The following is a 27,236-nucleotide window of genomic DNA, read 5'->3' on the forward strand; positions in this document are numbered from 1 at the left end:
AAAATACGTCCCAAACAGAACCATAGAAAAAGTAATCAGTGACCAAAGGGAAAGCAACACTTGTTTCTTTAAATCAACCCCACAACAAACGGTACTTTAAATCAAGCCCACAACAAACGGTACGGACCAACACAGTTGAAGTCGTCGGTGTTCCTGAATCCCTTCTTGCACGTGCACTGGTATGACCCCAGCGTGTTGACACAGTCCGAGTTGTAGCGACAACGGTTGGGTCGTGAACACTCGTCGTCGTCTGCAACAACCGCAACACAAACGTCACTCTATGAGTACATACCTAGTTTAATAATAACGGTAAAAACACGTTGAACAAAGGCTAGATGAAAAGGAGCTTGCAATCTTTAGTTTGGTCTGAATTGTTTGAGGGTATTAGCATTATTGTGAACTGGACGGTACCTGTGCAAGATGTGTTCTGTGAAGATGACATTGCGAAGATTTCGCCTCCGCCACATGAATACAGTGGAACCCCCTTTCTCGACCCCCCAATTAAAGACTTACTCTGACTTTTTCACACCTTGCTGTTTCAGATTGTCTGTTCATACCCTGATCAATAACACAATGTAAGACCTGATTTTCTGTGATATTTGAAGGTCTTAGCATTGAGGTTCCACTGTATGAGCTTTACAAAGAAGCAACTGACCGATACACTGTCGCCCGTTGGCCATAGGGGGATCCGGGTTGGACACGCTCTTGGAGATCTTGCCCTGCCAGCCATCCGGGCACTCGCAGCGGTAGCCCGACGTCTGGTCCACACACTTGGCCTGGGGCGCGCAGTCGTTGAACCCGTTGTCACACTCGTTGAAACCTGTAACACGGGACAGGTATTAGACAAGACAAGACAAGACACTTGGCCTGGGGCGCGCAGTCGTTGAACCCGTTGTCACACTCGTTGAAACCTGTAACACGGGACAGGTATTAGACAAGACAAGACAAGACACTTGGCCTGGGGCGCGCAGTCGTTGAACCCGTTGTCACACTCGTTGAAACCTGTAACACGGGACAGGTATTAGACAAGACAAGACAAGACACTTGGCCTGGGGCGCGCAGTCGTTGAACCCGTTGTCACACTCGTTGAAACCTGTAACACGGGACAGGTATTAGACAAGACAAGACAAGACACTTGGCCTGGGGCGCGCAGTCGTTGAACCCGTTGTCACACTCGTTGAAACCTGTAACACGGGACAGGTATTAGACAAGACAAGACAAGACACTTGGCCTGGGGCGCGCAGTCGTTGAACCCGTTGTCACACTCGTTGAAACCTGTAACACGGGACAGGTATTAGACAAGACAAGACAAGACACTTGGCCTGGGGCGCGCAGTCGTTGAACCCGTTGTCACACTCGTTGAAACCTGTAACACGGGACAGGTATTAGACAAGACAAGACAAGACACTTGGCCTGGGGCGCGCAGTCGTTGAACCCGTTGTCACACTCGTTGAAACCTGTAACACGGGACAGGTATTAGACAAGACAAGACAAGACACTTGGCCTGGGGCGCGCAGTCGTTGAACCCGTTGTCACACTCGTTGAAACCTGTAACACGGGACAGGTATTAGACAAGACAAGACAAGACACTTGGCCTGGGGCGCGCAGTCGTTGAACCCGTTGTCACACTCGTTGAAACCTGTAACACGGGACAGGTATTAGACAAGACAAGACAAGACACTTGGCCTGGGGCGCGCAGTCGTTGAACCCGTTGTCACACTCGTTGAAACCTGTAACACGGGACAGGTATTAGACAAGACAAGACAAGACACTTGGCCTGGGGCGCGCAGTCGTTGAACCCGTTGTCACACTCGTTGAAACCTGTAACACGGGACAGGTATTAGACAAGACAAGACAAGACACTTGGCCTGGGGCGCGCAGTCGTTGAACCCGTTGTCACACTCGTTGAAACCTGTAACACGGGACAGGTATTAGACAAGACAAGACAAGACACTTGGCCTGGGGCGCGCAGTCGTTGAACCCGTTGTCACACTCGTTGAAACCTGTAACACGGGACAGGTATTAGACAAGACAAGACAAGACACTTGGCCTGGGGCGCGCAGTCGTTGAACCCGTTGTCACACTCGTTGAAACCTGTAACACGGGACAGGTATTAGACAAGACAAGACAAGACACTTGGCCTGGGGCGCGCAGTCGTTGAACCCGTTGTCACACTCGTTGAAACCTGTAACACGGGACAGGTATTAGACAAGACAAGACAAGACACTTGGCCTGGGGCGCGCAGTCGTTGAACCCGTTGTCACACTCGTTGAAACCTGTAACACGGGACAGGTATTAGACAAGACAAGACAAGACACTTGGCCTGGGGCGCGCAGTCGTTGAACCCGTTGTCACACTCGTTGAAACCTGTAACACGGGACAGGTATTAGACAAGACAAGACAAGACACTTGGCCTGGGGCGCGCAGTCGTTGAACCCGTTGTCACACTCGTTGAAACCTGTAACACGGGACAGGTATTAGACAAGACAAGACAAGACACTTGGCCTGGGGCGCGCAGTCGTTGAACCCGTTGTCACACTCGTTGAAACCTGTAACACGGGACAGGTATTAGACAAGACAAGACAAGACACTTGGCCTGGGGCGCGCAGTCGTTGAACCCGTTGTCACACTCGTTGAAACCTGTAACACGGGACAGGTATTAGACAAGACAAGACAAGACACTTGGCCTGGGGCGCGCAGTCGTTGAACCCGTTGTCACACTCGTTGAAACCTGTAACACGGGACAGGTATTAGACAAGACAAGACAAGACACTTGGCCTGGGGCGCGCAGTCGTTGAACCCGTTGTCACACTCGTTGAAACCTGTAACACGGGACAGGTATTAGACAAGACAAGACAAGACACTTGGCCTGGGGCGCGCAGTCGTTGAACCCGTTGTCACACTCGTTGAAACCTGTAACACGGGACAGGTATTAGACAAGACAAGACAAGACACTTGGCCTGGGGCGCGCAGTCGTTGAACCCGTTGTCACACTCGTTGAAACCTGTAACACGGGACAGGTATTAGACAAGACAAGACAAGACACTTGGCCTGGGGCGCGCAGTCGTTGAACCCGTTGTCACACTCGTTGAAACCTGTAACACGGGACAGGTATTAGACAAGACAAGACAAGACACTTGGCCTGGGGCGCGCAGTCGTTGAACCCGTTGTCACACTCGTTGAAACCTGTAACACGGGACAGGTATTAGACAAGACAAGACAAGACACTTGGCCTGGGGCGCGCAGTCGTTGAACCCGTTGTCACACTCGTTGAAACCTGTAACACGGGACAGGTATTAGACAAGACAAGACAAGACACTTGGCCTGGGGCGCGCAGTCGTTGAACCCGTTGTCACACTCGTTGAAACCTGTAACACGGGACAGGTATTAGACAAGACAAGACAAGACACTTGGCCTGGGGCGCGCAGTCGTTGAACCCGTTGTCACACTCGTTGAAACCTGTAACACGGGACAGGTATTAGACAAGACAAGACAAGACACTTGGCCTGGGGCGCGCAGTCGTTGAACCCGTTGTCACACTCGTTGAAACCTGTAACACGGGACAGGTATTAGACAAGACAAGACAAGACACTTGGCCTGGGGCGCGCAGTCGTTGAACCCGTTGTCACACTCGTTGAAACCTGTAACACGGGACAGGTATTAGACAAGACAAGACAAGACACTTGGCCTGGGGCGCGCAGTCGTTGAACCCGTTGTCACACTCGTTGAAACCTGTAACACGGGACAGGTATTAGACAAGACAAGACAAGACAAGACACTTGGCCTGGGGCGCGCAGTCGTTGAACCCGTTGTCACACTCGTTGAAACCTGTAACACGGGACAGGTATTAGACAAGACAAGACAAGACAAGACAAGACAAGACACTTGGCCTGGGGCGCGCAGTCGTTGAACCCGTTGTCACACTCGTTGAAACCTGTAACACGGGACAGGTATTAGACAAGACAAGACAAGACACTTGGCCTGGGGCGCGCAGTCGTTGAACCCGTTGTCACACTCGTTGAAACCTGTAACACGGGACAGGTATTAGACAAGACAAGACAAGACAAGACACTTGGCCTGGGGCGCGCAGTCGTTGAACCCGTTGTCACACTCGTTGAAACCTGTAACACGGGACAGGTATTAGACAAGACAAGACAAGACAAGACAAGACAAGACACTTGGCCTGGGGCGCGCAGTCGTTGAACCCGTTGTCACACTCGTTGAAACCTGTAACACGGGACAGGTATTAGACAAGACAAGACAAGACAAGACAAGACAAGACATGTTTGTTTCTCATGTATTAAGGGTTTTGTTGAAACAAACCCAAACCTCCAAAGCTCTGGACTTTTATCTGGTCCTAGTGTACTGCATCTAGTCCTACTGGACTTTTATCTGGTCCTTGTGTACTGCATCTAGTCCTACTGGCCTTTTATCTGGTCCTAGTGTACTGCATCTAGTCCTACTGGCCTTTTATCTGGTCCTAGTGTACTGCATCTAGTCCTACTGGCCTTTTATCTGGTCCTAGTGTACTGCATCTAGTCCTACTGGACTTGTATCTGGTCCTAGTGTACTGCATCTAGTCCTACTGGACTTTTTATCTGGTCCCTGTGTACTGCATCTAGTCCTACTGGACTTTTATCTGGTCCTAGTGTACTGCATCTAGTCCTACTGGACTTTTATCTGGTCCTAGTGTACTGCATCTATTCCTACTGGCCTTTTATCTGGTCCTAGTGTACTGCATCTAGTCCTACTGGCCTTTGAGAAGGCAGTGAGATTAACTGAAGCAATTGTTTAACTGTGGCTTACCTAATGGAGTTTTGGAGCAGACCACAGTGAGGTCAAGAACAAGAACAAGAACAAGAATTTATTTGGCCATATAGCATAACAGCCATTGGTATTTGTCCTGGTGTGGAAACACTCACACATCCATCGTATTCTTAAAATAGTGTTGTATATACATGTACAACTGAATGAATATAAATTATATGATAGCTAGCTGATTGTCTTAACGTGGCTTACTCAAAGGCTTCTTGGAGCAAACCAAATCTCCCACAGTGAGGTAAAGACTGTAGATATCTATGTCTAAACGTGGCTTACTCAAAGGCTTCTTGGAGCAGACCATTTCTCTTACACTGAGGTAAAGACTGTAGCTATCTATGTCTAAACGTGGCTTACTCAATAGTTTCTTAGAGCAGACCACAGTGAGGCTGTAGCTATCTTTGTCTAAATGTGGCTTACTTAGTGGTTTCTTGGAGCAGACTAAGTCTCCCACAGTCAAGTTGAGACGTCCTTGGCTGGCCGAGAAGACACCGGAAGTCAGAAGTTTTCTCAGCGGTCCTCTGCCCTTGACCCTCAAGATGGCGGCGTCGCTACGCCACACGTCGTCACCAATGTCGCAGTTACAGTCGCTGGGGATGACAGAGAAGGTGGGTGAGTGGGTGGGTGGTTAACCCCGTGTATAGAGCGCGGTGAGCTAAGGTGACAGCAACTGTGTGTCTGGTGAGTGGGTGGGTGGTTAACCCCGTGTACAGAGCGCGGTGAGCTAAGGTGACAGCAACTGTGTGTCTGGTGAGTGGGTCCCGCAATGAAGGAACAGAAGTTATCTATATGATGTGCAGTCTGGGGAATTATCTATATGATGTGCAGTCTGGGGAATTATCTATATGATGTGCAGTCTGGGGAATTATCTATATGATGTGCAGTCTGGGGAATTATCTATATGATGTGCAGTCTGGGGAATTATCTATATGATGTGCAGTCTGGGGAATTATCTATTAGATGATGTGCAGTCTGGGGAATTATCTATATGATGTGCAGTCTGGGGAATTATCTATATGATGTGCAGTCTGGGGAATTATCTATATGATGTGCAGTCTGGGGAATTATCTATATGATGTGCAGTCTGGGGAATTATCTATATGATGTGCAGTCTGGGGAATTATCTATATGATGTGCAGTCTTGGGAATTATCTATATGATGTGCAGTCTGGGGAATTATCTATTAGATGATGTGCAGTCTGGGGAATTATCTATATAATGTGCAGTCTGGGGAATTATCTATTAGATGATGTGCAGTCTGGGGAATTATCTATATGATGTGCAGTCTGGGGAATTATCTATTAGATGATGTGCAGTCTGGGGAATTATCTATATGATGTGCAGTCTGGGGAATTATATATATGATGTGCAGTCTGGGGAATTATCTATATGATGTGCAGTCTGGGGAATTATCTATTAGATGATGTGCAGTCTGGGGAATTATCTATATGATGTGCAGTCTGGGGAATTATATATATGATGTGCAGTCTGGAGAATTTTCTATATGATGTGCAGTCTGGGGAATTATCTATATGATGTGCAGTCTGGGGAATTATCTATATGATGTGCAGTCTGGGGAATTATCTATATGATGTGCAGTCTGGGGAATTATCTGTATGATGTGCAGTCTGGGGAATTATCTTCTATATGATGTGCAGTCTGGGGAATTATCTATTAGATGATGTGCAGTCTGGGGAATTATCTATATGATGTGCAGTCTGGGGAATTATCTATATGATATGCAGTCTGGGGAATTATCTATATGATGTGCAGTCTGGGGAATTATCTATATGATGTGCAGTCTGGGGAATTATCTATATGATGTGCAATCTGGGGAATTATCTATATGATGTGCAGTCTGGGGAATTATCTATATGATGTGCAGTCTGGGGAATTATCTATATGATGTGCAGTCTGGGGAATTATCTATATGATGTGCAGTCTGGGGAATTATCTATATGTGCAGTCTGGTGAATTATCTATATGATGTGCAGTCTGGGGAATTATCTATTAGATGATGTGCAGTCTGGGGAATTATCTATATGATGTGCAGTCTGGGGAATTATCTATATGATGTGCAGTCTGGGGAATTATCTATATGATGTGCAGTCTGGGGAATTATCTATATGATGTGCAGTCTGGGGAATTATCTATAAGATGTGCAGTCTGGGGAATTATCTATATGATGTGCAGTCTGGGGAATTATCTATATGATGTGCAGTCTGGGGAATTATCTATATGATGTGCAGTCTGGGGAATTATCTATATGATGTGCAGTCTGGGGAATCTTAACCACTTAAAACTGATATAAAATGAGGTAATGGAGACACCTTTCTCTATCTTTCTAATCACTCACGCCCTCTCTCTCTCTCTCTCTCATCATATTCAAAAGAATCTTCATATACAAACGTCTACACGCACGCGCCCACGTACGCAATAAAACGAACAACAGGTACATGTGGGCTGATCGGTGTCGCCTCAACTCCCCCCACACACTCACGTGGCTTCCTGCATCCTCCTAGACACGGTACCACCACACACGTTCTCCGTGCCACAGGTACAGGTAGGCTGGTCACCGTCACCTGAACTCCAGAAAGATCGGTCCACACCGTCTGCCCCCTGGAACTTGACTCCGCCCTTGAGGAACTGCAAGCACAACCAATCAGATCGTCTGATTTCTAACCACTTTCACATTGATGCCTTATGGCGTCTTATGGCGCATCTCTTTCACAATGTCTTCTACCGTAATGTTACGGTCTTCAAGGCGATACAGCGCTTTAGACGCACCCCCCGTTTTGAGAAAACAAAGTGTTGTATTCACGCTAAAGACGCACCCCCCGTTTTGAGAAAAAAAAGTGTTGTATTCACGCTAAAGACGCACCCCCCGTTTTGAGAAAAAAGTGTTGTATTCACGCTAAAGACGCACCCCCCGTTTTGAGACAACAAAGTGTTGTATTCACGCTAAAGACGCACCCCCCGTTTTGAGAAAAAAAAGTGTGGTATTCACGCTAAAGACGCACCCCCCGTTTTGAGAAAAAAAAGTGTGGTATTCACGCTAAAGACGCACCCCCCGTTTTGAGAAAAAAAGTGTTGTATTCACGCTAAAGACGCACCCCCCGTTTTGAGAAAAAAAAGTGTGGTATTCACGCTAAAGACGCACCCCCCGTTTTGAGAAAAAAAGTGTTGTATTTACGCTAAAGACGCACCCCCCGTTTTGAGAAAAAAAGTGTTGTATTCACGCTAAAGACGCACCCCCCGTTTTGAGACAAAAAAGTGTTGTATTCACGCTAAAGACGCACCCCCCGTTTTGAGACAACAAAGTGTTGTATTCACGCAAAAGACGCACCCCCCGTTTTGAGAAAAAAAGTGTTGTATTCACGCTAAAGACGGCACCCCCCGTTTTGAGACAACAAAGTGTGGTATTCACGCTAAAGACGCACCCCCCGGATCAGCCGCACACTTCCATCAGGAAACAAATCTGGGGTGTGAAATCTACGAGAGCAAAGAAACGTTTCGATCACATGCATTCAGACACTGAGTCATTCAGTAAGCGGGGGGAAAATCAATTATACATTATACATATAGAAAGCTTACTCGGCTTTCAAGAAATACAACTATTCCACACCTTCCAAAAAACCGCGACAGAGTTTGTCTGTTGTGAAAGAATTGCTTACCTTGGCACCATAGCAGTTGATCTTGACGGGCTGGTAGCAGTACACGGACATCATGGCGAGGGCTTTGAGCTGGTCGTCTGACGGTCCCTGGTACTCCACCTCGGGGTCTGTGTCGCCCACAGGCTTCTGCTTCGTCGGCCTGGGCCTGATGCGTGTCTTGGCTGAAACCAAAAGGACGACGTCTTTATCTAGAGACTTGAGCGAGGGCTTTCAGATGGATGTCAGTACTCTATTTTTTTTTTTTTTTTTTTTTTTTTTTTTTCTTCTTTTTTTTTTCTCCTCTTTTTTTTTCTTTTTTTTTTTCTTTACAATGGAAATATTCCTTATATTTACAAATCAAATTTTCTACTTAATATTTGAAACTCGAAAATTACGAACACTGATCCCTGACAAGTTGTCTTTCTAAAAATACTAATACACATTTTCCCAATTAATATTACGTGATTTACAAAATTTTTCATCTTTTTACAACAACTTGTGTCTTGATAGCCAAATATTATATCCTGCATCTTAAAATTAACCCTCAATCCAGCCTTTTCCTCTATCCAGTTTTCTATCTTCGTCCAAAACAACTTTACCGGTATGCACTCATAAAAGAAATGTTCAACAAAATCAACTTCCGTCCAACAAATACAACATCTGTTATTCTCCCTGACTTGCATTTTACATAATAAAATATTTGTTGGATATATGTTATGTAAGATTTTCCATTGCAATTCTCTTAACCTCACTTCTTTGGAAACATGGGCAAGTGTCCAAATTTCCTTATCTACTTGTACACCAAACTTCCTCAACCAAAAATTATATACACAAGGTTTTTCTACAGCAGTATCTACACTTTTCTTTTCTATCATTTTTCGTATTTGGCTTATTTTTATCATATACAGGCTACCATCAAACAATTGCTTATCCATCTGGACAATAATATGTTTATTTTCAATCCAATTGATCCATACTTTGGGTAATGCGTTTATTAATGCCCAATAATCCAATAAAATATTTGCATTATTCTTTCCAATTTGTATATATACCTCTGCTGCTGACTTCAATCTCTTTTCTTCCACTATAAACAAATCACTTACTCGTTCAATCCCAGCATTTTTCCAATACAAATAAAACAACATTTTCCCTTTATACCGAATCAAATCATTACTCCACAAAATCTGTTTATAAAAATTGTTTACATCAATCTTATCATGTTCCATCCTACGCTTGTAACTCAAATGTGTCCACACTACCCTCTGCCAAAATGGGCTTCCAATCATTGTCAAATTCAATTCCTTACTCGGTTTAACATTCAAATCAAAACAACCATACCCTGAAACAACATGTCCCAGAAACCATAGTGGTATAAACGTCCAATTTGCTCCCTTCTCTTCATACAAACGTCCGACCCATTGTAAATAAAAAGACTCTTGCATCCTGTGCACATTTAGCATTTTCAACCCACCTTCACTTATTTCTTTCTCCATTACTTTTCTTTTCACTTTTTCAAATGCTTTTTTATTCGAACACTTTCTCTGCCAAATAAACTTATAAAACAATCTATTTAACTCTGTCAAAACCCGATCTGGCAATCCAATCGTCTGCATCACAAATACTAGCTGTGAAATAAAAAAACATTTGATTATTACAATTTTACCGTGAATCCTTAAATCTCGTCGACTCCATATCTTAATCAACTTCTTAATCTTCTGAACTCTTAATACCCAATTCTGTTCAACAGTTATTGCTCTATCATTGTTTACGAAATATATACCTAAAATCTTAATCTTCTCTGTGCACTCAAAGGGCAACTTTTGCTGACCACAATGCTGTCCAATTTTCATTATTTTGGTTTTATTAACATTCAGGGTCAGTCCTGAAAACTTTGCAAACTGTATTATTATATCTTTAACTTTAAAGACATCACCACTGTTCTGTAAAAATATTGTTGTATCGTCTGCTAACTGTTTAATTTTTAGGGCACTCTCCTCGCCCACCTTTGAGGGTAATTCAACACCCGTTATATCACTTTTCCTAATTTTAATGGCAAGTATTTCCACCGCCAATATAAAGGCCAGGGGTGAAAATGGACAACCTTGTCTTATACCACACTTCAAGGGAAACGGTTCTGAAATCCACCCTCCGTGATTAATACTACTAAAAGTGTCTGTCATTAAAAGCTTAACCCATTTTTGAAAATCTTCACCAAAACCATATGATCTAAATGCTTCTATCATAAATTCCTTATAAATCGAATCAAACGCTTTACGATAGTCAAGGGCCAATATAAACCCAGACTTATTCGTTCGATTTAAATACTCTATTACGTCATCTATTGTACGAATCACGGTTCCAATATTCCTTCCTTTTATGTAACCAACTTGATCTTCATTTACTAACTTACAAATAACCGAACTCAATCTCTGATTTAAAACCTTTGCCAAGATCTTATAATCTGTATTAAGTAGGGTAATTGGACGCCAATTATTAAGGTCTTCCCTGGGTAATTCTGTACTTTTTTGTAATAACTTAATTATTCCTTGTTTTTGCGTAAAAGACAAATTATTATTACGAAAGGCTTCATTAAACGAGTCTGTAATCATGCTCTTTAATCTATTCCAAAACATTTTAATAAACTCTGTAGTGAGTCCGTCACTTCCAGGTGATGAACCATTTTTCATCATCTTTAATGCTGCTGCCACCTCTGCTTCCGTCAACATCCCTTCACATACATTACTATCTTCGTTCGTTAATTTAACCAATTCTTCTTCATCACAAAATTCCTTTGCTTCTGCCCTGATGCGTTCCTGACTTTCTGGACTTTTACCATACAAACATTTATAATACTGCACTTGTTCATTCAACACAAGAAATTGATCATCAACAATATCACCATTACTTGCCCTCACATGTGTCATCACATTATTTTGGGCTTGTACTTTTTCCAAATTCAAAAAATATTTCGTATTTCTTTCTCCTTCTTCTACCCACTTAGCTCTTGATCGTACATGAGCTCCTCTTGCTTTATCCATGGTCATTACTTCCAATTTCGATTTAACATTAAACATTTCTGCCTGCAATTTCTCATTATTAGGTTGTTCTGCACAATGTTTTTCCAACTGTTGCAACTTTGCTTGTAAATCTACAAATTCATTCTTCTGGCTTCTTGACCTTGATTTACCAAATTTACCAGTCAGTACTCTAATACTGCAACTATTGGAGACTTTAGCGAGGGCTTTTAGATGGATGTCGGTACTCTAATATTGCAATTATTGGAGACTTTAGCGAGGGCTTTCAGATGGATGTCGTACTCTAATATTGCAATTATTGGAGACTTTAGCTAGGGCTTTCAGATGGATGTCAGTACGCTAATACTGCAACTATTGGAGACTTTAGCGAGGGCTTTCAGATGGATGTCGTACTCTAATATTGCAATTATTGGAGACTTTAGCGAGGGCTTTCAGATGGATGTCAGTACTCTAATACTGCAATTATTGGAGACTTTAGCGAGGGCCTGATGCGGGTCTTGGCTGAAAGCAAAAGGGAGATGTCATTATCTCGAGACTTTAGCGAGGCTTTTCGATGGGTGTCGGTACTCTAATATTGCAACTATTGGAGACATCAGCAAGATCTGGGAGCTGTTCTCTAAGGACTCTGAAATTCCGGTACCCAGGGAACTCCCCCTAGATCTAGGTATGCCACATACATTTGCAGAAAGATGAAAGGCAGACAACTCACGGTTCTCGGGGTCTGAGTAGTCGCAGAAGGCGAGGAAGGGTCTGACTGTCGCGGGGTCCGGGTTGACGAGGAACTCGCCCTGCACCCGGTAGTTGATGCCGTTCTTCTCGCCCCACTCGTAGGCCTCCGCGCAGTCACGGGGGATGTCTGCCCACACACGCCATTGGTTGGATGATAATTATTTTTTGTGCCGACACAGGATGTATAATGTTTTGCTACGATTCACCTTCTCGTCTATCTCTCCAAACGAAATGAATGGAAGACAGGACGGTGTTGCTGTTGAAAGAAGCTTAGTAACCAATCAGATGAGTCCCAAAATAACATGATCAACATATGTTTTTCAGCTCATTGCGCATGCACTGTCACATAACTATAAGTTAAATGTAACAGACGCACAGGACACAGGAACATAACTATAAGTTAAATGTAACAGACGCACAGGACACAGGAACATAACTATAAGTTAAATGTAACAGACGCACAGGACACAGGAACTAAACTCGCGGAATTAAAGCGTGTCGGACGAAATAATTGTCAATACCACGGTTTTGCTGTTTGATTTCAGCAGAAGTTGACAACTTTAATGTGCATCCTCCAAAGAGGGTATGGAAAGAAACGAACAAAAGAACTCTTCAAACAACAACTTACCAACAGGTGAAGGACCACATCTGACGTCAGTGACCTTGATCTTGCCGCGACCGTTGGCCTTGACCTTGCCCTTGAAGCCCGTGACGGGCAGCACGTTCTTGTCGGTGAGGAAGCCTTGGTCCACCATGGAGCCCTTGCTGTCACAGTTGCACGAGACGTCCTCTGTCTTGCACGTGCCCAGCACGCCGCACGCGCAGCCAAGCGCTGCAGAGTTGTCTCCCGTGCCGAAGCTGGTCAGCACCTGGTTGTTGAAGGCGGTCAGCTGGGCCAGGCTGGTCAGCGGCGTTTCGGTGCACTCGTACTTCACCCCCTGGCGGACACACAGACACAGACTTATGTCAGTCTTGTAATGGACAGTATCTAACAAGAAGCGATAAGAACACAAGCGAGTAGCCGAGGTACACTGTCTTCTACCGGCTCTGTGTACGCGTACTTCACTCAGACACACACAGACAGACTGAGGTCAGTCTTGTCACTAAGAAGCGACGAGAACTTAAAGCCGAACATCCGTCTCCAGGAGACCGAGAAGAAGGCCACAGAGCTAAATTTAGCGTTGTCAGCACAAAAAGCTGGAGCAACATCTGCCGCGCGAAACACGAAATATCTTGTGAAGTTGAAACTGGTTTGTAGATCCAGAGACATATCTATGTCTCTGGTAGATCTGTGGCGTCTCTGTCTACTTTACGCCCTGAGAGAAAGAAATGAGACAGACCGAGACTGAGGTGAGTCTTGTCACTTGCAGTGTCTAGCAGGAACGAATGAGATCATAACAGAGGGAAACCGAGGTAGGCTGTCTTCTGCCGTCTCTGTGCACGCGTACTTCACTCCCCGAGAGACAGACCGAGACTGAGGTGAGTCTTGTCACTTGCAGTGTCTAGCGTAACGTAACGTACTTCACTCCCCGAGAGACAGACCGAGACTGAGGTGAGTCTTGTCACTTGCAGTGTCTAGGAAGAACCAATAAGATCATAACGTACTTCACTCCCTGTCGGGCGGAAACATACAGACCGCTAAACTTAAAACGTCCAAAAGGACCCAGTTCATGATTCGGTAGGAGAAGAAGACGAAGACCGAGACTTAGGTAAGTCTGGTATCTATGAAGCGACGTGGGTCGTGTGCGCCCCATACTTTTTACATAGAATCCTTCTTCAGAGAGTATGGGTCGTACACGACCCACATCATCCGGACTGTGCAGTCCTTAGCGTGATCCGGTGAACATGAAACGTTCGTAGCTGGTATGAAGCAAAGCGTGCCCTACCTGCCAGCAGAAGGCAGAGTTCTGGACGAGCGAGTTGATCTGTTCGGGGCTGGCGGTGGGGTAGGTGTTCTGGAAGTTGAAGTCCGTGTCTGCGTCATTTCCGCCCTCTCCGACCTGGCCTTCCACCAGCGTGGGGTCAGACGGCACCTGAATACACAATGAAGCATTTACACTTTGAACAACCACGTTTCACAAGTTTTTAATTAGGTTTTGGTCCCAGAGGACTAAGAAACCGCACAGCAACAAAATGAATCCAATAGTAAACATGCATGCAGATGTACTAATCACAATTCTTTACAATTATAAATATCTTGTCAAATCCATACAAAAATACCATTCAATCTTAAATTAACCCAACAAACTTAAAATGAACCGAACAGATTTAAACAAAAGTGTCTGCTACCGAGTACTTGGGGCATTAATTGTGTAACTCATGTGTGGTTGCAAACTTTCAAGACATGTCCTCGGAGTTTTCAATCATAACACCTTCAAGCAGCAACACAAATTCTTGTCAGAAATAAATAATCTAAAAACCTCGAACAGTATCTTACTTGAGTAATACCCTTGTTCTGAATAAAGTCGCACTTGACCCTGAATGGGGTCAGAGGTCCCGCCTGGTCGGGGTCAATGATGTAGTAGCCGTCCTTCTGCAGGCTGTCCTCTACGAGGTTCTTCTTCAGGATGGCGTCACAGTCCGTCTCCGTGTCTGAACGGGAGAGAAAGACAGTGTCAGTATACAAGGCAAGGTATGTCAGAACACAAGCAAAATAGTCAGGATGACGTCACAGTCCGTCTCCACGTCTCAACGGGAGAGAAAGACAGTGTCAGTACAAGGCAAGGTATGTCAGAACACAAGCAAAATAGTCAGGATGACGTCACAGTCCGTCTCCACGTCTCAACGGGAGAGAAAGACAGTGTCAGTACAAGGCAAGGTATGTCAGAACACAAGCACAATAGTCAGGATGACGTCTCAGTGTTAGTGCAAGGCAAGTTATGTCAGCACACAGGTAGTACATTGGAACCTCTCTCTTTCTATATCCCCCTTCCATACCTCCCTCTCTCTCACTCTTTCTCTGTCATTCTCTCTCACTCTCTCTGCTTCTAGTTCTGTTCCTCTCCCTCTCTCTCCCTTCCTCGCTCTTTCTCTTTCATTCTCTCTCACTCTCTCTGCTTCTGTTTTCCCCCTCTCTCTCTCTCTCCATCTCTCCCTCCCCCTCTCTCTCTCTCCATCTTTCTCTCTCCCACCCCGCTCTCAACGTGACATTCACACCCCCCCCCCCCCCCCACACACACACACACCCAATTTATCCTGAGAACTCACATGAGCATGCGGTGTCGTCAATGACAACGGTTGCCTTGGAGTCCTTGGGCAGCAGGATGTTGGTCAGTGGCAGCCTGTTCATGTTGGTGATGATCAGACGTTTGGGGTTGGGGCACTTGGTGCACTGGGCGGCGTAGCGCGGGTCACTGCACAGCTTGGTCAACTCTGTGAACACACACACACACACATGTAACAGGAGGGTCAGTGACCACCAGACGTTTGGGACACTTGGGGCACTGGGCGGCGTAGCGTGGGTCACTGCACAGCTTGGTCAACTCTGTGAACACACACACACACACACAGGTAACAGGAGGGGCAGTGACCACCAGACGTTTGGGGCACTTGGCGCACTGGGCGGCGTAGCGTGGGTCACTGCACAGCTTGGTCAACTCTGTGAACACACACACACACACACAGGTAACAGGAGGGGCAGTGACCACCAGACGTTTGGGGCACTTGGCGCACTGGGCGGCGTAGCGTGGGTCACTGCACAGCTTTGTCAACTCTGTGAACACACACACACACACATGTAACAGGAGGGGCAGTGACCACCAGACGTTTGGGGCACTTGGCGCACTGGGCGGCGTAGCGTGGGTCACTGCACAGCTTGGTCAACTCTGTGAACACACACACACACACATGTAACAGGAGGGTCAGTGACCACCAGACGTTTGGGACACTTGGGGCACTGGGCGGCGTAGCGTGGGTCACTGCACAGCTTGGTCAACTCTGTGAACACACACACACACACATGTAACAGGAGGGGCAGTGACCACCAGACGTTTGGGACACTTGGCGCACTGCATAGCTTGCTCAGCTCTGCACGCAACATGAGTTAGAGGTGCAGATGTTTACATGAGTTAGAGGTGCAGATGTTTACATGAGTTAGAGGTGCAGATGTTTACATGAGTTAGAGGTGCAGATGTTTACGGTAAGGGACATGTCGTGCAATGTTTACGGTAAGGGGACATGTCGTGCAATGTTTACGGTAAGGGACATGTCGTGCAATGGGCTGTCAACCAGGGCTGAGGTGCACGAAGCAAAACTGGGTGCCCCCCAACTGGGTGGGAGCCAGCCAAGGGGTCTGATTGGTTGAAACCCCAACCCCGCGGCTGGCTATCCCTGAGCAACAGAAAGACACGCCTTGCAGTGGGACCTTGGCCCATCTCTGGCTTTCAGACCTTGACTCATCTCTATTTTTCAGACCTTGACTCAGCTCTAGCTTTCAGACCTTGACTCATCTCTAGCTTTCAGACCTTGACTCACCTCTAGCTTTCAGACCTTGACTCAGCTCTAGCTTTCAGACCTTAACTCAGCTCTAGCTTTCAGACCTTGACTCATCTCTAGCTTTCAGACCTTGACTCAGCTCTAGCTTTCAGACCTTGACTCATCTCTAGCTTTCAGACCTTGACTCAGCTCTAGCTTACAGACCTTGACTCAGCTCTAGCTTTCAGACCTTGACTCAGCTCTAGCTTACAGACCTTGACTCATCTCTAGCTTACAGACCTTGACTCAGCTCTAGCTTTCAGACCTTGACTCAGCTCTAGCTTACAGACCTTGACTCAGCTCTAGCTTTCAGACCTTGACTCAGCTCTAGCTTTCAGACCTTGACTCATCTCTAGCTTTCAGACCTTGAGTCAGCTCTAGGTTGCCGGGCTCTCGGGTCATAGCCACAATCCTCCAGGCGGTATTCATCAGAGCAGAGGCCAAGCTTCCCGTCAGCTACACGATTTGACCAGCGCAGAAAAAAGTGTGCGTGTGTGAGTTTGTGTGTGTGGGGGGGGGGGGGGGAGGGTAAACGTATGTCTCGATAATCTAAAACTAAACTAACTCACCAGTGGGTTTCAGGGCCCTCATGCTATAGTCGGACGCCTCCAGACGGTTCCCATCAGAGAAGAGTCCAAAGTTGCCGGTGAGCTGAGGAATCTGAGCCGCGCAGAAGAAGAGGATGTCCTGGGTGCAGTAGTTGGAGCCAGCCATGGCTTCCCTGATGGCGCTGATGGTGAAGCTCTTGTAGACCACGGTGATGTTGCCTTCACTGTAGCCTGTCCCGGGCTCGAACACCGGGTCTGAAGCGCGCACCACCTGTGGGGGGAAGACAGAGGGGTTGGTTCTGGTTGGTTGCTATTGGATTCCAAACATTTCGTGTCGCCCCTCCCCCCTCCCCCGTCTTGTAAGGAGGCAGGGAGATTCCTTCTGGTACCGTTATACAGTGGACCCTTTTTACAGAACCCCCCCCCTCCATGTTTAGACTTCTTCCGTTTTAAGAACCTTTTCTCAGATGTTTTGATCATAGCCTCAGTAAAGTTACTTCCATCTGAAGACTCCCTTTCTCTCAAGACCTGACTTTCTGGATTCCTACAGGTCTCAAAGGCGGCTCCACTGTTTCCTCTCACACACAATCCCCGTCAGTCAGATCTCACACACAATCCCCGTCAGTCAGATCTCACACACAATCCCCGTCAGTCAGATCTCACACACAATCCCCGTCAGTCAGATCTCACACACAATCCCCGTCAGTCAGATCTCACACACAATCCCCGTCAGTCAGATCTCACACACAATCCCCGTCAGTCAGATCTCACACACAATCCCCGTCAGTCAGATCTCACACACAATCCCCGTCAGTCAGATCTCACACACAATCCCCGTCAGTCAGATCTCACACACAATCCCCGTCAGTCAGATCTCACACACAATCCCCGTCAGTCAGATCTCACACACAATCCCCGTCAGTCAGATCTCACACACAATCCCCGTCAGTCAGATCTCACACACAATCCCCGTCAGTCAGATCTCACACACAATCCCCGTCAGTCAGATCTCACACACAATCCCCGTCAGTCAGATCTCACACACAATCCCCGTCAGTCAGATCTCACACACAATCCCCGTCAGTCAGATCTCACACACAATCCCCGTCAGTCAGATCTCACACACAATCCCCGTCAGTCAGATCTCACACACAATCCCCGTCAGTCAGATCTCACACACAATTCCCGTCAGTCAGATCAGGATGTAAGGGTTAGGTCTCACACACAATCCCCGTCAGTCAGATCACGATATAAGGGTTTGGTCTCACACACAATCCCTGTCAGTCAGATCACGATATAAGGGTTTGGTCTCACACACAATCCCCGTCAGTCAGATCACGATATAAGGGTTAGGTCTGATATTAACTGACTGTACAGTGAGATCAGGATATAAGGGTTAAGTCTGATATTAACTGACTGTACAGTCAGATCAGGATATAAGGGTTAAGTCTGATATTAACTGACTGTACAGTGAGATCAGGATATAAGGGTTAGGTCTGATATTAACTGACTGTACAGTGAGATCAGGATATAAGGATTAGGTCTGATATTAACTGACTGTACAGTCAGATCAGGATATAACGGTTAAGTCTGATATTAACTGACTGTACAGTGAGATCAGGATATAAGGGTTAGGTCTGATATTAACTGACTGTACAGTCAGATCAGGATATAACGGTTAAGTCTGATATTAACTGACTGTACAGTCAGATCAGGATATAAGAGTTAGGTCTGATATCAACTGACTGTACAGTGAGATCAGGATATAACGGTTAAGTCTGATATTAACTGACTGTACAGTGAGATCAGGATATAAGGGTTAAGTCTGATATTAACTGACTGTACAGTGAGATCAGGATATAAGGGTTAGATCTGATATTAACTGACTGTACAGTGAGATCAGGATATAAGGGTTAAGTCTGATATTAACTGACTGTACAGTGAGATCAGGATATAAGGGTTAAGTCTGATATTAACTGACTGTACACTGAGATCAGGATATAGGGGTTAAGTCTGATATTAACTGCCCGTACAGTGAGATCAGGATATAACGGTTAAGACTGACATTAACTGCCTGTACAGTGAGATCAGGATATAACGGTTAAGTCTGATATTAACTGCCTGTACAGTGAGATCAGGATATAACGGTTAAGTCTGACATTAACTGCCCGTACAGTGAGATCAGGATATAAGCGTTAAGTCTGACATTAACTGCCTGTACAGTGAGATCAGGATATAAGGGTTAAGTCTGATATTAACTGCCCGTACAGTGAGATCAGGATATAAGGGTTAAGTCTGATATTAACTGACTGTACAGTGAGATCAGGATATAAGGGTTAGGTCTGATATTAACTGACTGTACAGTGAGATCAGGATATAACGGTTAAGTCTGATATTAACTGCCTGTACAGTGAGATCAGGATATAACGGTTAAGTCTGACATTAACTGCCCGTACAGTGAGATCAGGATATAAGCGTTAAGTCTGACATTAACTGCCTGTACAGTGAGATCAGGATATAAGGGTTAAGTCTGATATTAACTGCCCGTACAGTGAGATCAGGATATAAGGGTTAAGTCTGATATTAACTGACTGTACAGTGAGATCAGGATATAATAATAATAATAATAATGGACATTTATTAATCGCCGTTTCTCACAAGAGCTCACGGCGATTTACATATTAATTTCTGCCGTGTGAGATGGAATTTTTTACACAATATATCACGCATTCACATCGGCCAGCAAACCTCAAGCCTATTAGGGCGAGCATTCACCTTTCACAGCCTTTATTCCAAGTCACACGGGTATTTGGTGGACATTTTTAGCTATGCCTTTTCAATTTTGCCAGGAAAGACCCTTTTGTCAATCGTGGGATCTTTAACGTGCACACCCCAATGTAGTGTACACGAAGGGACCTCGGTTTTTCGTCTCATCCGAAAGACTAGCACTTGAACCCACCACCTAGGTTAGGAAAGGGGGGAGAAAATTGCGGCCTGACCCAGGCCTGAACACGCAACCTCTCGATTCCGAGCGCAAGTGCGTTACCACTCGGCCACCCAGTCCACATATATAAGGGTTAGGTCTGATATTAACTGACTGTACAGTCAGATCAGGATATAAGGGTTAAGTCTGATATTAACTGACTGTAAAGTGAGATCAGGATATAAGGGTTAAGTCTGATATTAACTGCCTGTAAAGTGAGATCAGGATATAAGCGTTAAGTCTGATATTAACTGCCCGTACAGTGAGATCAGGATATAAGCGTTAAGTCTGACATTAACTGCCCGTACAGGATATAAGGGTTAAGTCTGATATTAACTGCCCGTACAGTGAGATCAGGATATAAGCGTTAAGCCTGACATTAACTGCCTGTACAGTGAGATCAGGATATAAGAGTTAAGTCTGATATTAACTGCCTGTAGAGTGAGATCAGGATATAAGCGTCAAGTCTGATATTAACTGCCTGTACAGTGAGATCAGGATATAAGGGTTAAGCCTGACATTAACTGCCTGTAGAGTGAGATCAGGATATAAGCGTTAAGCCTGACATTAACTGGTCGCAGTCGCCTTCAGGAACATCGCTGCACGAAGCTTTGGCACTTCATTTCCGGTTAAAAAAAACCGACTTCGCAAAATCAAGTAAAGGTTGAATTAAGGACACCGTTAACGTTATTCAAGTTTGTCATCGCTAAGACACCCGTTTTTATAAAATTGTTTTCAAACTAAAAAAATCAACTCCAAATGCTATGATATTTGGTGAACTTGGAAGATATCCACTAGATGTTAATATGAAATGTAGAATGCTTTGCTATTGGTATAAACTGATTTGTCCTATTCATAAAAATAAATTTTCAAGTATTGTGTATTGCTTTACTTATAAATTGTATATCAACAAGATGATTGAATCTAATCATTTATGTTACATTGAAAAAACCTTAAATGAAATTGGTCTCTCTGGCCTTTGGACTTTTCAAGAAAATGTTCAATACTCAAGCGCATGGTTTAAAAGGAAAGTAAAAAGAAGCTTGTATGACCAGTATATCCATAAATGGTTTACAGAAATTGGAACAAAAAAATGTTTTGGAACTATCGAATGTTTAAAGATATTTTTGCATGTGAAGAATATGTCACACACCTGCCATATCAGCAATGTGTTTCAATGATGAAGTTTAGAACATTAAACAACAATTTGCCTGTACAGAAAGAACGATATCTTAACATCCCGAGGTCAGAAAGAACTTCCACCAAATGTGTGTCACAAGACATAGGTGATGAATTCCATTATTTATTTGTCTGTGAGTTGTTACCACCTTACTATTGGAAAAAACCTAATGCACTTAAATTTAAAAAGTTGTTTGCTACTAAGAAAAAGAAATTGCTAAAGAATATTTTGGACTTTATTAATAGAATTTGTAACAGTTTTTCATAATTTTGTTTTTAATTTTTTAATTTTTTTAATTTTTTTATTTTATTTTACTATATTAGCATATATCATGATTGTATTGATTGTATTTATTGTCCAAAATGCCCCCATGGGTTATGGACTAATAAACTTGAACTTGAACTTAATAAACTTGAAACTTGAACTTGTTTACGTTATTCAAGTTTGTTATTGCTAAGACACACGTTAACGTTATTCAAGTTTGTTATCGCTAAGACATCCGTTAACGTTATTTAAGTTTGTTATCGCTAAGACACCCGTTAACGTTATTCAAGTTTGTTATCGCTAAGACACCCGTTAACGTTATTCAAGTTTGTTATCGCTAAGACATCTGTTAACGTTATTTAAGTTTGTTATCGCTAAGACACCCGTTAACGTTATTCAAGTTTGTTATCGCTAAGACACCCGTTAACGTTATTCAAGTGTGTTATCGCTAAGACATCCGTTAACGTTATTCAAGTTTGTTATCGCTAAGACACACGTTAACGTTATTCTCCCGCAGTGGGGCACTGCGGTTATGAAATTTAAGGCCCCTCCTGTTTTTGGAACCGCAGGAGCTTTCTAGTTTGCTGTTAGGTAGATTTTTGGTTCCTCTTTCCTGTCATGCTCTCTTTTTCTTCATGAATTCTTTTCTTTTTTCTGCCTTCTTGCTCATTCACCTGTATTTTTTCCAAAAATCTCTTCTCTTGCCGCTTGTCTCGCGATTCATGTATAGTTTAATCTGTTAGTGTTCTGATGTAAGTCCAGCAGTAGATAGGTTAAGCCTATTTTAACATACTGGAAACTGGTAATCTTCCAGTAGGTATTAATTTAGTTTTACTAAAGCCTGCTGGGACACAAGTAATGGGTTAGTGCATTTGTAAACAGGAATCGCTTGACAAGTGGCCCCCTTCATCCCCCCCTTCCTCGTCCTGATATGGCTCTGCGTAGTCGGCTGGACGTTAAGCAACAAATAAACAAACAAACAAACAAACAAATAACGTTATTCAAGTTTGTTATCGCTAAGACATCCGTTGAGGCTGAAGTAAAGTGATATACAGTGACACACGTGTGTAGATGATGCACAACGTACCAGCTCTCCGATTGCGGGGTCGGGTTTGAACCTGCAGCCCACGATGATTGGCTTGCCCGTGGTGTCGAACCACATGTCCTTGAACACTTCCGCCTTCAGCGCCGCAAATTCGTCCTCCTGGCGGTACATCTGGCAGTTCCTCCGGCGTCCTGAAGTTAAACAGGGTAACATTACAGTGTTACAGAGAGAGGAAAGGAGGGAGGGAGAAGGGGAGAGAAGTCGTCCTCCTGTCGGTACATCTGGCAGTTCTTCTGGCGTCCTGAAGTTAAACAAGGTTAGATCATAGAGACAGAAAGAGAGAGTGAAGGGGGGGGGGGGGAGAGGAAAGGAGGGAGGGAGAAGGGGAGAGAAGTCGTCCTCCTGGCGGTACATCTGGCAGTTCCTCCGGCGGCCAGAAAGGAAAACATAGTAACATCACAGAAAGGGAGAGAGAGGGGGGAGAGGCAGAGATGTTGGGGAGAGAGAGAGAGGGGAGGAAGGGGGAGAGAGAGCGAAACAGAGAATACCAGAGAGAGAGACAAAGAAAGACAGACAGAAACAGAGAGAGAGAGACAAAGACAGAGACAACGAGAGAAAGAGAGACAGAGAAAGGCAGAGCTACAGAAAGAGAGAGGGGCAGAGTCACATTTGAGAGAGAGAGAGAGATCGAGAGACAGACAGACAGAGACAGAGAGAGAAACGGAGACAGAGAGAAAGAGAGAGAGAGAGAGAGAGAGAGAGAGAGAGAGAGAGAGAGAGAGAGAGAGAGAGAGAGAAGGGGGGATAAAAGAGAGAGATATATAGAGAGAAAGAGAGAAAGAGAGACAACGAGAGCTAGAGAGAGCCAGAGAAAGGCAGAGAGAGAGAGAGAGAGAGAGAGAGAGAGAGAGAGAGAGAGAGAGAGAGAGAGCTAGCTAGAGAGAGAGAGAGAGAGAGAGAGATAGAAAGTGGGAAAGAGAGAGAGAGGAAAGAGAGAGAGAGAGAGAGAAAGGAGGGGGACAGAGAGAGAGATGGGGGGGGGGGGGGAAGAGAGAGAGGCTGAGGGAGAGAGAGAGAGAGAGAGAGAGAGAGTACTTAAGACAGAGAAGCTTTGGGTTAGCTTACCCTGTCCCTAAGCTTCTCTGTCCTCAGTAAGACTGTGCGATGAATGTCGCAATATAAAGTGTGTGACCCTGACCATAAGCTTCCCTGCGCTCAGTAAGACTGTGTGATGAACGTCGCGATATAAAGTGTGTGACCCTGTCCCTAAGCTTCTCTGTCCTCAGTAAGACTGTGTGATGAATGTCGCAATATAAAGTGTGTGACCCTGTCCCTAAACTTCTCTGTTCTCAGTAAGACTGTGTGATGAACGTCGCGATATAAAGTGTGTGACCCTGTCCCTAAACTTCTCTGTTCTCAGTAAGACTGTGTGATGAATGTTGCAATATAAAGTGTGTGACCCTGTCCCCAAGCTTCTCTGTCTTCAGTAAGACTGTGTGATGAACGTCACGATATAAAGTGTGTGACCCTGTCCCTAAACTTCTCTGTTCTCAGTAAGACTGTGTGATGAACGTCACGATATAAAGTGTGTGACCCTGTCCCTAAACTTCTCTGTCCTCAGTAAGACTGTGTGATGAATGTTGCAATATAAAGTGTGTGACCCTGTCCCCAAGCTTCTCTGTCTTCAGTAAGACTGTGTGATGAACGTCACGATATAAAGTGTGTGACCCTGTCCCTAAGCTTCTCTGTACTCAGTAAGACTGTGTGATGAACGTCACGATATAAAGTGTGTGACCCTGTCCCTAAGCTTCTCTGTTCTCAGTCAGACTGTGTGATGAATGTCGCAATATAAAGTGTGTGACCCTGTCCCCAAGCTTCTCTGTCTTCAGTAAGACTGTGTGATGAACGTCACGATATAAAGTGTGTGACCCTGTCCCTAAACTTCTCTGTCCTCAGTAAGACTGTGTGATGAATGTCGCAATATAAAGTGTGTGACCCTGTCCCTAAACTTCTCTGTTCTCAGTAAGACTGTGTGATGAATGTCGCAATATAAAGTGTGTGACCCTGTCCCCAAGCTTCTCTGTCTTCAGTAAGACTGTGTGATGAACGTCACGATATAAAGTGTGTGACCCTGTCCCTAAGCTTCTCTGTTCTCAGTAAGACTGTGTGATGAATGTCGCAATATAAAGTGTGTGACCCTGTCCCCAAGCTTCTCTGTCTTCAGTAAGACTGTGTGATGAACGTCACGATATAAAGTGTGTGACCCTGTCCCTAAACTTCTCTGTCCTCAGTAAGACTGTGTGATGAATGTCGCAATATAAAGTGTGTGACCCTGTCCCTAAACTTCTCTGTTCTCAGTAAGACTGTGTGATGAATGTCGCAATATAAAGTGTGTGACCCTGTCCCCAAGCTTCTCTGTCTTCAGTAAGACTGTGTGATGAACGTCACGATATAAAGTGTGTGACCCTGTCCCTAAACTTCTCTGTTCTCAGTAAGACTGTGTGATGAATGTCGCAATATAAAGTGTGTGACCCTGTCCCCAAGCTTCTCTGTCATCAGTAAGACTGTGTGATGAATGTCGCAATAATTTATAAAGTGTGTGACCCTAAGATTCGTGATGAATGCTGCGATATAAAGTGTGTGACCCTAAGATTCTCTGTCCTCAGTAAGACTGTGTGATGAATGTCGCAATATAAAGTGTGTGACCCTAAGATTCTCTGTCCTCAGTAAGACTGTGTGATGAATGTCGCAATATAAAGTGTGTGACCCTAAGATTCTCTGTCCTCAGTAAGACTGTGTGATGAATGTCGCGATATAAAGTGTGTGACCCTCACCTCGCTTCCTGCCACACTTGAGGTCCCCGACGTCAAAGCGCATGAAACGCGACTCAGGCTGTCCCGACCCCGCACCTGCCGTGTCCTCCAGCTCCAAACACACCTGTACACAGGTAGGTTACACAGGTAGGGTACACAGGTGTCATGATTATGATGATGAGCATGATGATTTGGGGGACACTGCAAGGGCACTAAACTTGAATAAATTTTATTTGTCGTCTTGTTCATCGTACTTGGGGTCTTGATGGTGGGGTTCATCGTACTTGGGGTCTATATGGTGGGGTTCATCGTACTTGGGGTCTATATGGTAGGGTTCATCGTACTTGGGGTCTTGATGGTGGGGTTCATCGTACTTGGGGTCTTGATGGTGGGGTTCATCGTACTTGGGGTCTATATGGTGGGGTTCATCGTACTTGGGGTCTATATGGTGGGGTTCATCGTACTTGGGGTCTATATGGTAGGGTTCATCGTACTTGGGGTCTTGATGGTGGGGTTCATCGTACTTGGGGTCTATATGGTAGGGTTCATCGTACTTGGGGTCTTGATGGTGGGGTTCATCGTACTTGGGGTCTTGATGGTGGGGTTCATCGTACTTGGGGTCTTGATGGTGGGGTTCATCGTACTTGGGGTCTTGATGGTGGGGTTCATCGTACTTGGGGTCTTGATGGTGGGGTTCATCGTACTTGGGGTCTTGATGGTAGGGTTCATCGTACTTGGGGTCTTGATGGTGGGGTTCATCGTACTTGGGGTCTTTATGGTGGGGTTCATCGTACTTGGGGTCTATATGGTGGGGTTTATCGTACATGGGGTCTTGATGGTGGGGTTCATCGTACTTGGGGTCTTTATGGTGGGGTGCATCGTACTTGGGGTCTTTATGGTGGGGTTCATCGTACTTGGGGTCTATATGGTTGGGTTCATCGTACTTGGGGTCTATATGGTAGGGTTCATCGTACTTGGGGTCTTGATGGTGGGGTTCATCGTACTTGGGGTCTATATGGTGGGGTTCATCGTACTTGGGGTCTTGATGGTGGGGTTCATCGTACTTGGGGTCTTGATGGTAGGGTTCATCGTACTTGGGATCTATATGGTGGGGTTCATCGTGCTTGGGGTCTATATGGTGGGGTTCATCGTACTTGGGGTCTATAGGGTGGGGTTCATCGTACTTGGGGTCTATATGGTGGGGTTCATCGTACTTGGGGTCTATATGGTGGGGTTCATCGTACTTGGGGTCTTTATGGTGGGGTTCATCGTACTTGGGGTCTATATGGTGGGGTTCATCGTACTTGGGGTCTATATGGTGGGGTTCATCGTACTTGGGGTCTATATGGTAGGGTTCATCGTACTTGGGGTCTATATGGTGGGGTTCATCGTACTTGGGGTCTATATGGTGGGGTTCATCGTACTTGGGGTCTATATGGTGGGGTTCATCGTACTTGGGGTCTTGATGGTGGGGTTCATCGTACTTGGGGTCTTTATGGTGGGGTTCATCGTATTTGGGGTCTATGTGGTAGGGTTCATCGTACTTGGGGTCTTGATGGTGGGGTTCATCGTACTTGGGGTCTTGATGGTGGGGTTCATCGTACTTGGGGTCTTTATGGTGGGGTTCATCGTACTTGGGGTCTTGATGGTGGGGTTCATCTCGTGGTGAGAGTTGTGTGTGGATGGTGGGGTTCA

General features: G+C 45.2%; 1 protein-coding gene across 1 annotated transcript in view; it reads right to left on the bottom strand.

The window, feature by feature from the left end:
* Positions 1 to 27,236, bottom strand: part of LOC138947860 (mucin-19-like) — a 129,523-nt gene that overhangs the window by 56,243 nt on the left and 46,044 nt on the right. The window contains exons 25-37 of the mRNA XM_070319420.1: positions 25,563 to 25,665; positions 22,771 to 22,919; positions 17,278 to 17,527; positions 15,443 to 15,607; positions 14,673 to 14,827; positions 14,122 to 14,268; positions 12,864 to 13,173; positions 12,216 to 12,362; positions 8,493 to 8,653; positions 7,319 to 7,464; positions 5,239 to 5,408; positions 656 to 820; positions 128 to 250 (exon numbers count right to left, since the gene is read on the bottom strand). Of these exons, the coding sequence (XP_070175521.1) occupies positions 128 to 250; positions 656 to 820; positions 5,239 to 5,408; positions 7,319 to 7,464; positions 8,493 to 8,653; positions 12,216 to 12,362; positions 12,864 to 13,173; positions 14,122 to 14,268; positions 14,673 to 14,827; positions 15,443 to 15,607; positions 17,278 to 17,527; positions 22,771 to 22,919; positions 25,563 to 25,665 (2,191 nt within the window). The remainder of the gene's footprint in view (positions 1 to 127; positions 251 to 655; positions 821 to 5,238; positions 5,409 to 7,318; positions 7,465 to 8,492; positions 8,654 to 12,215; positions 12,363 to 12,863; positions 13,174 to 14,121; positions 14,269 to 14,672; positions 14,828 to 15,442; positions 15,608 to 17,277; positions 17,528 to 22,770; positions 22,920 to 25,562; positions 25,666 to 27,236) is intronic.

The sequence above is a fragment of the Littorina saxatilis genome, linkage group LG14 (genome assembly GCF_037325665.1).
Source record: "Littorina saxatilis isolate snail1 linkage group LG14, US_GU_Lsax_2.0, whole genome shotgun sequence".
Lineage (NCBI taxonomy): Eukaryota > Metazoa > Mollusca > Gastropoda > Littorinimorpha > Littorinidae > Littorina > Littorina saxatilis.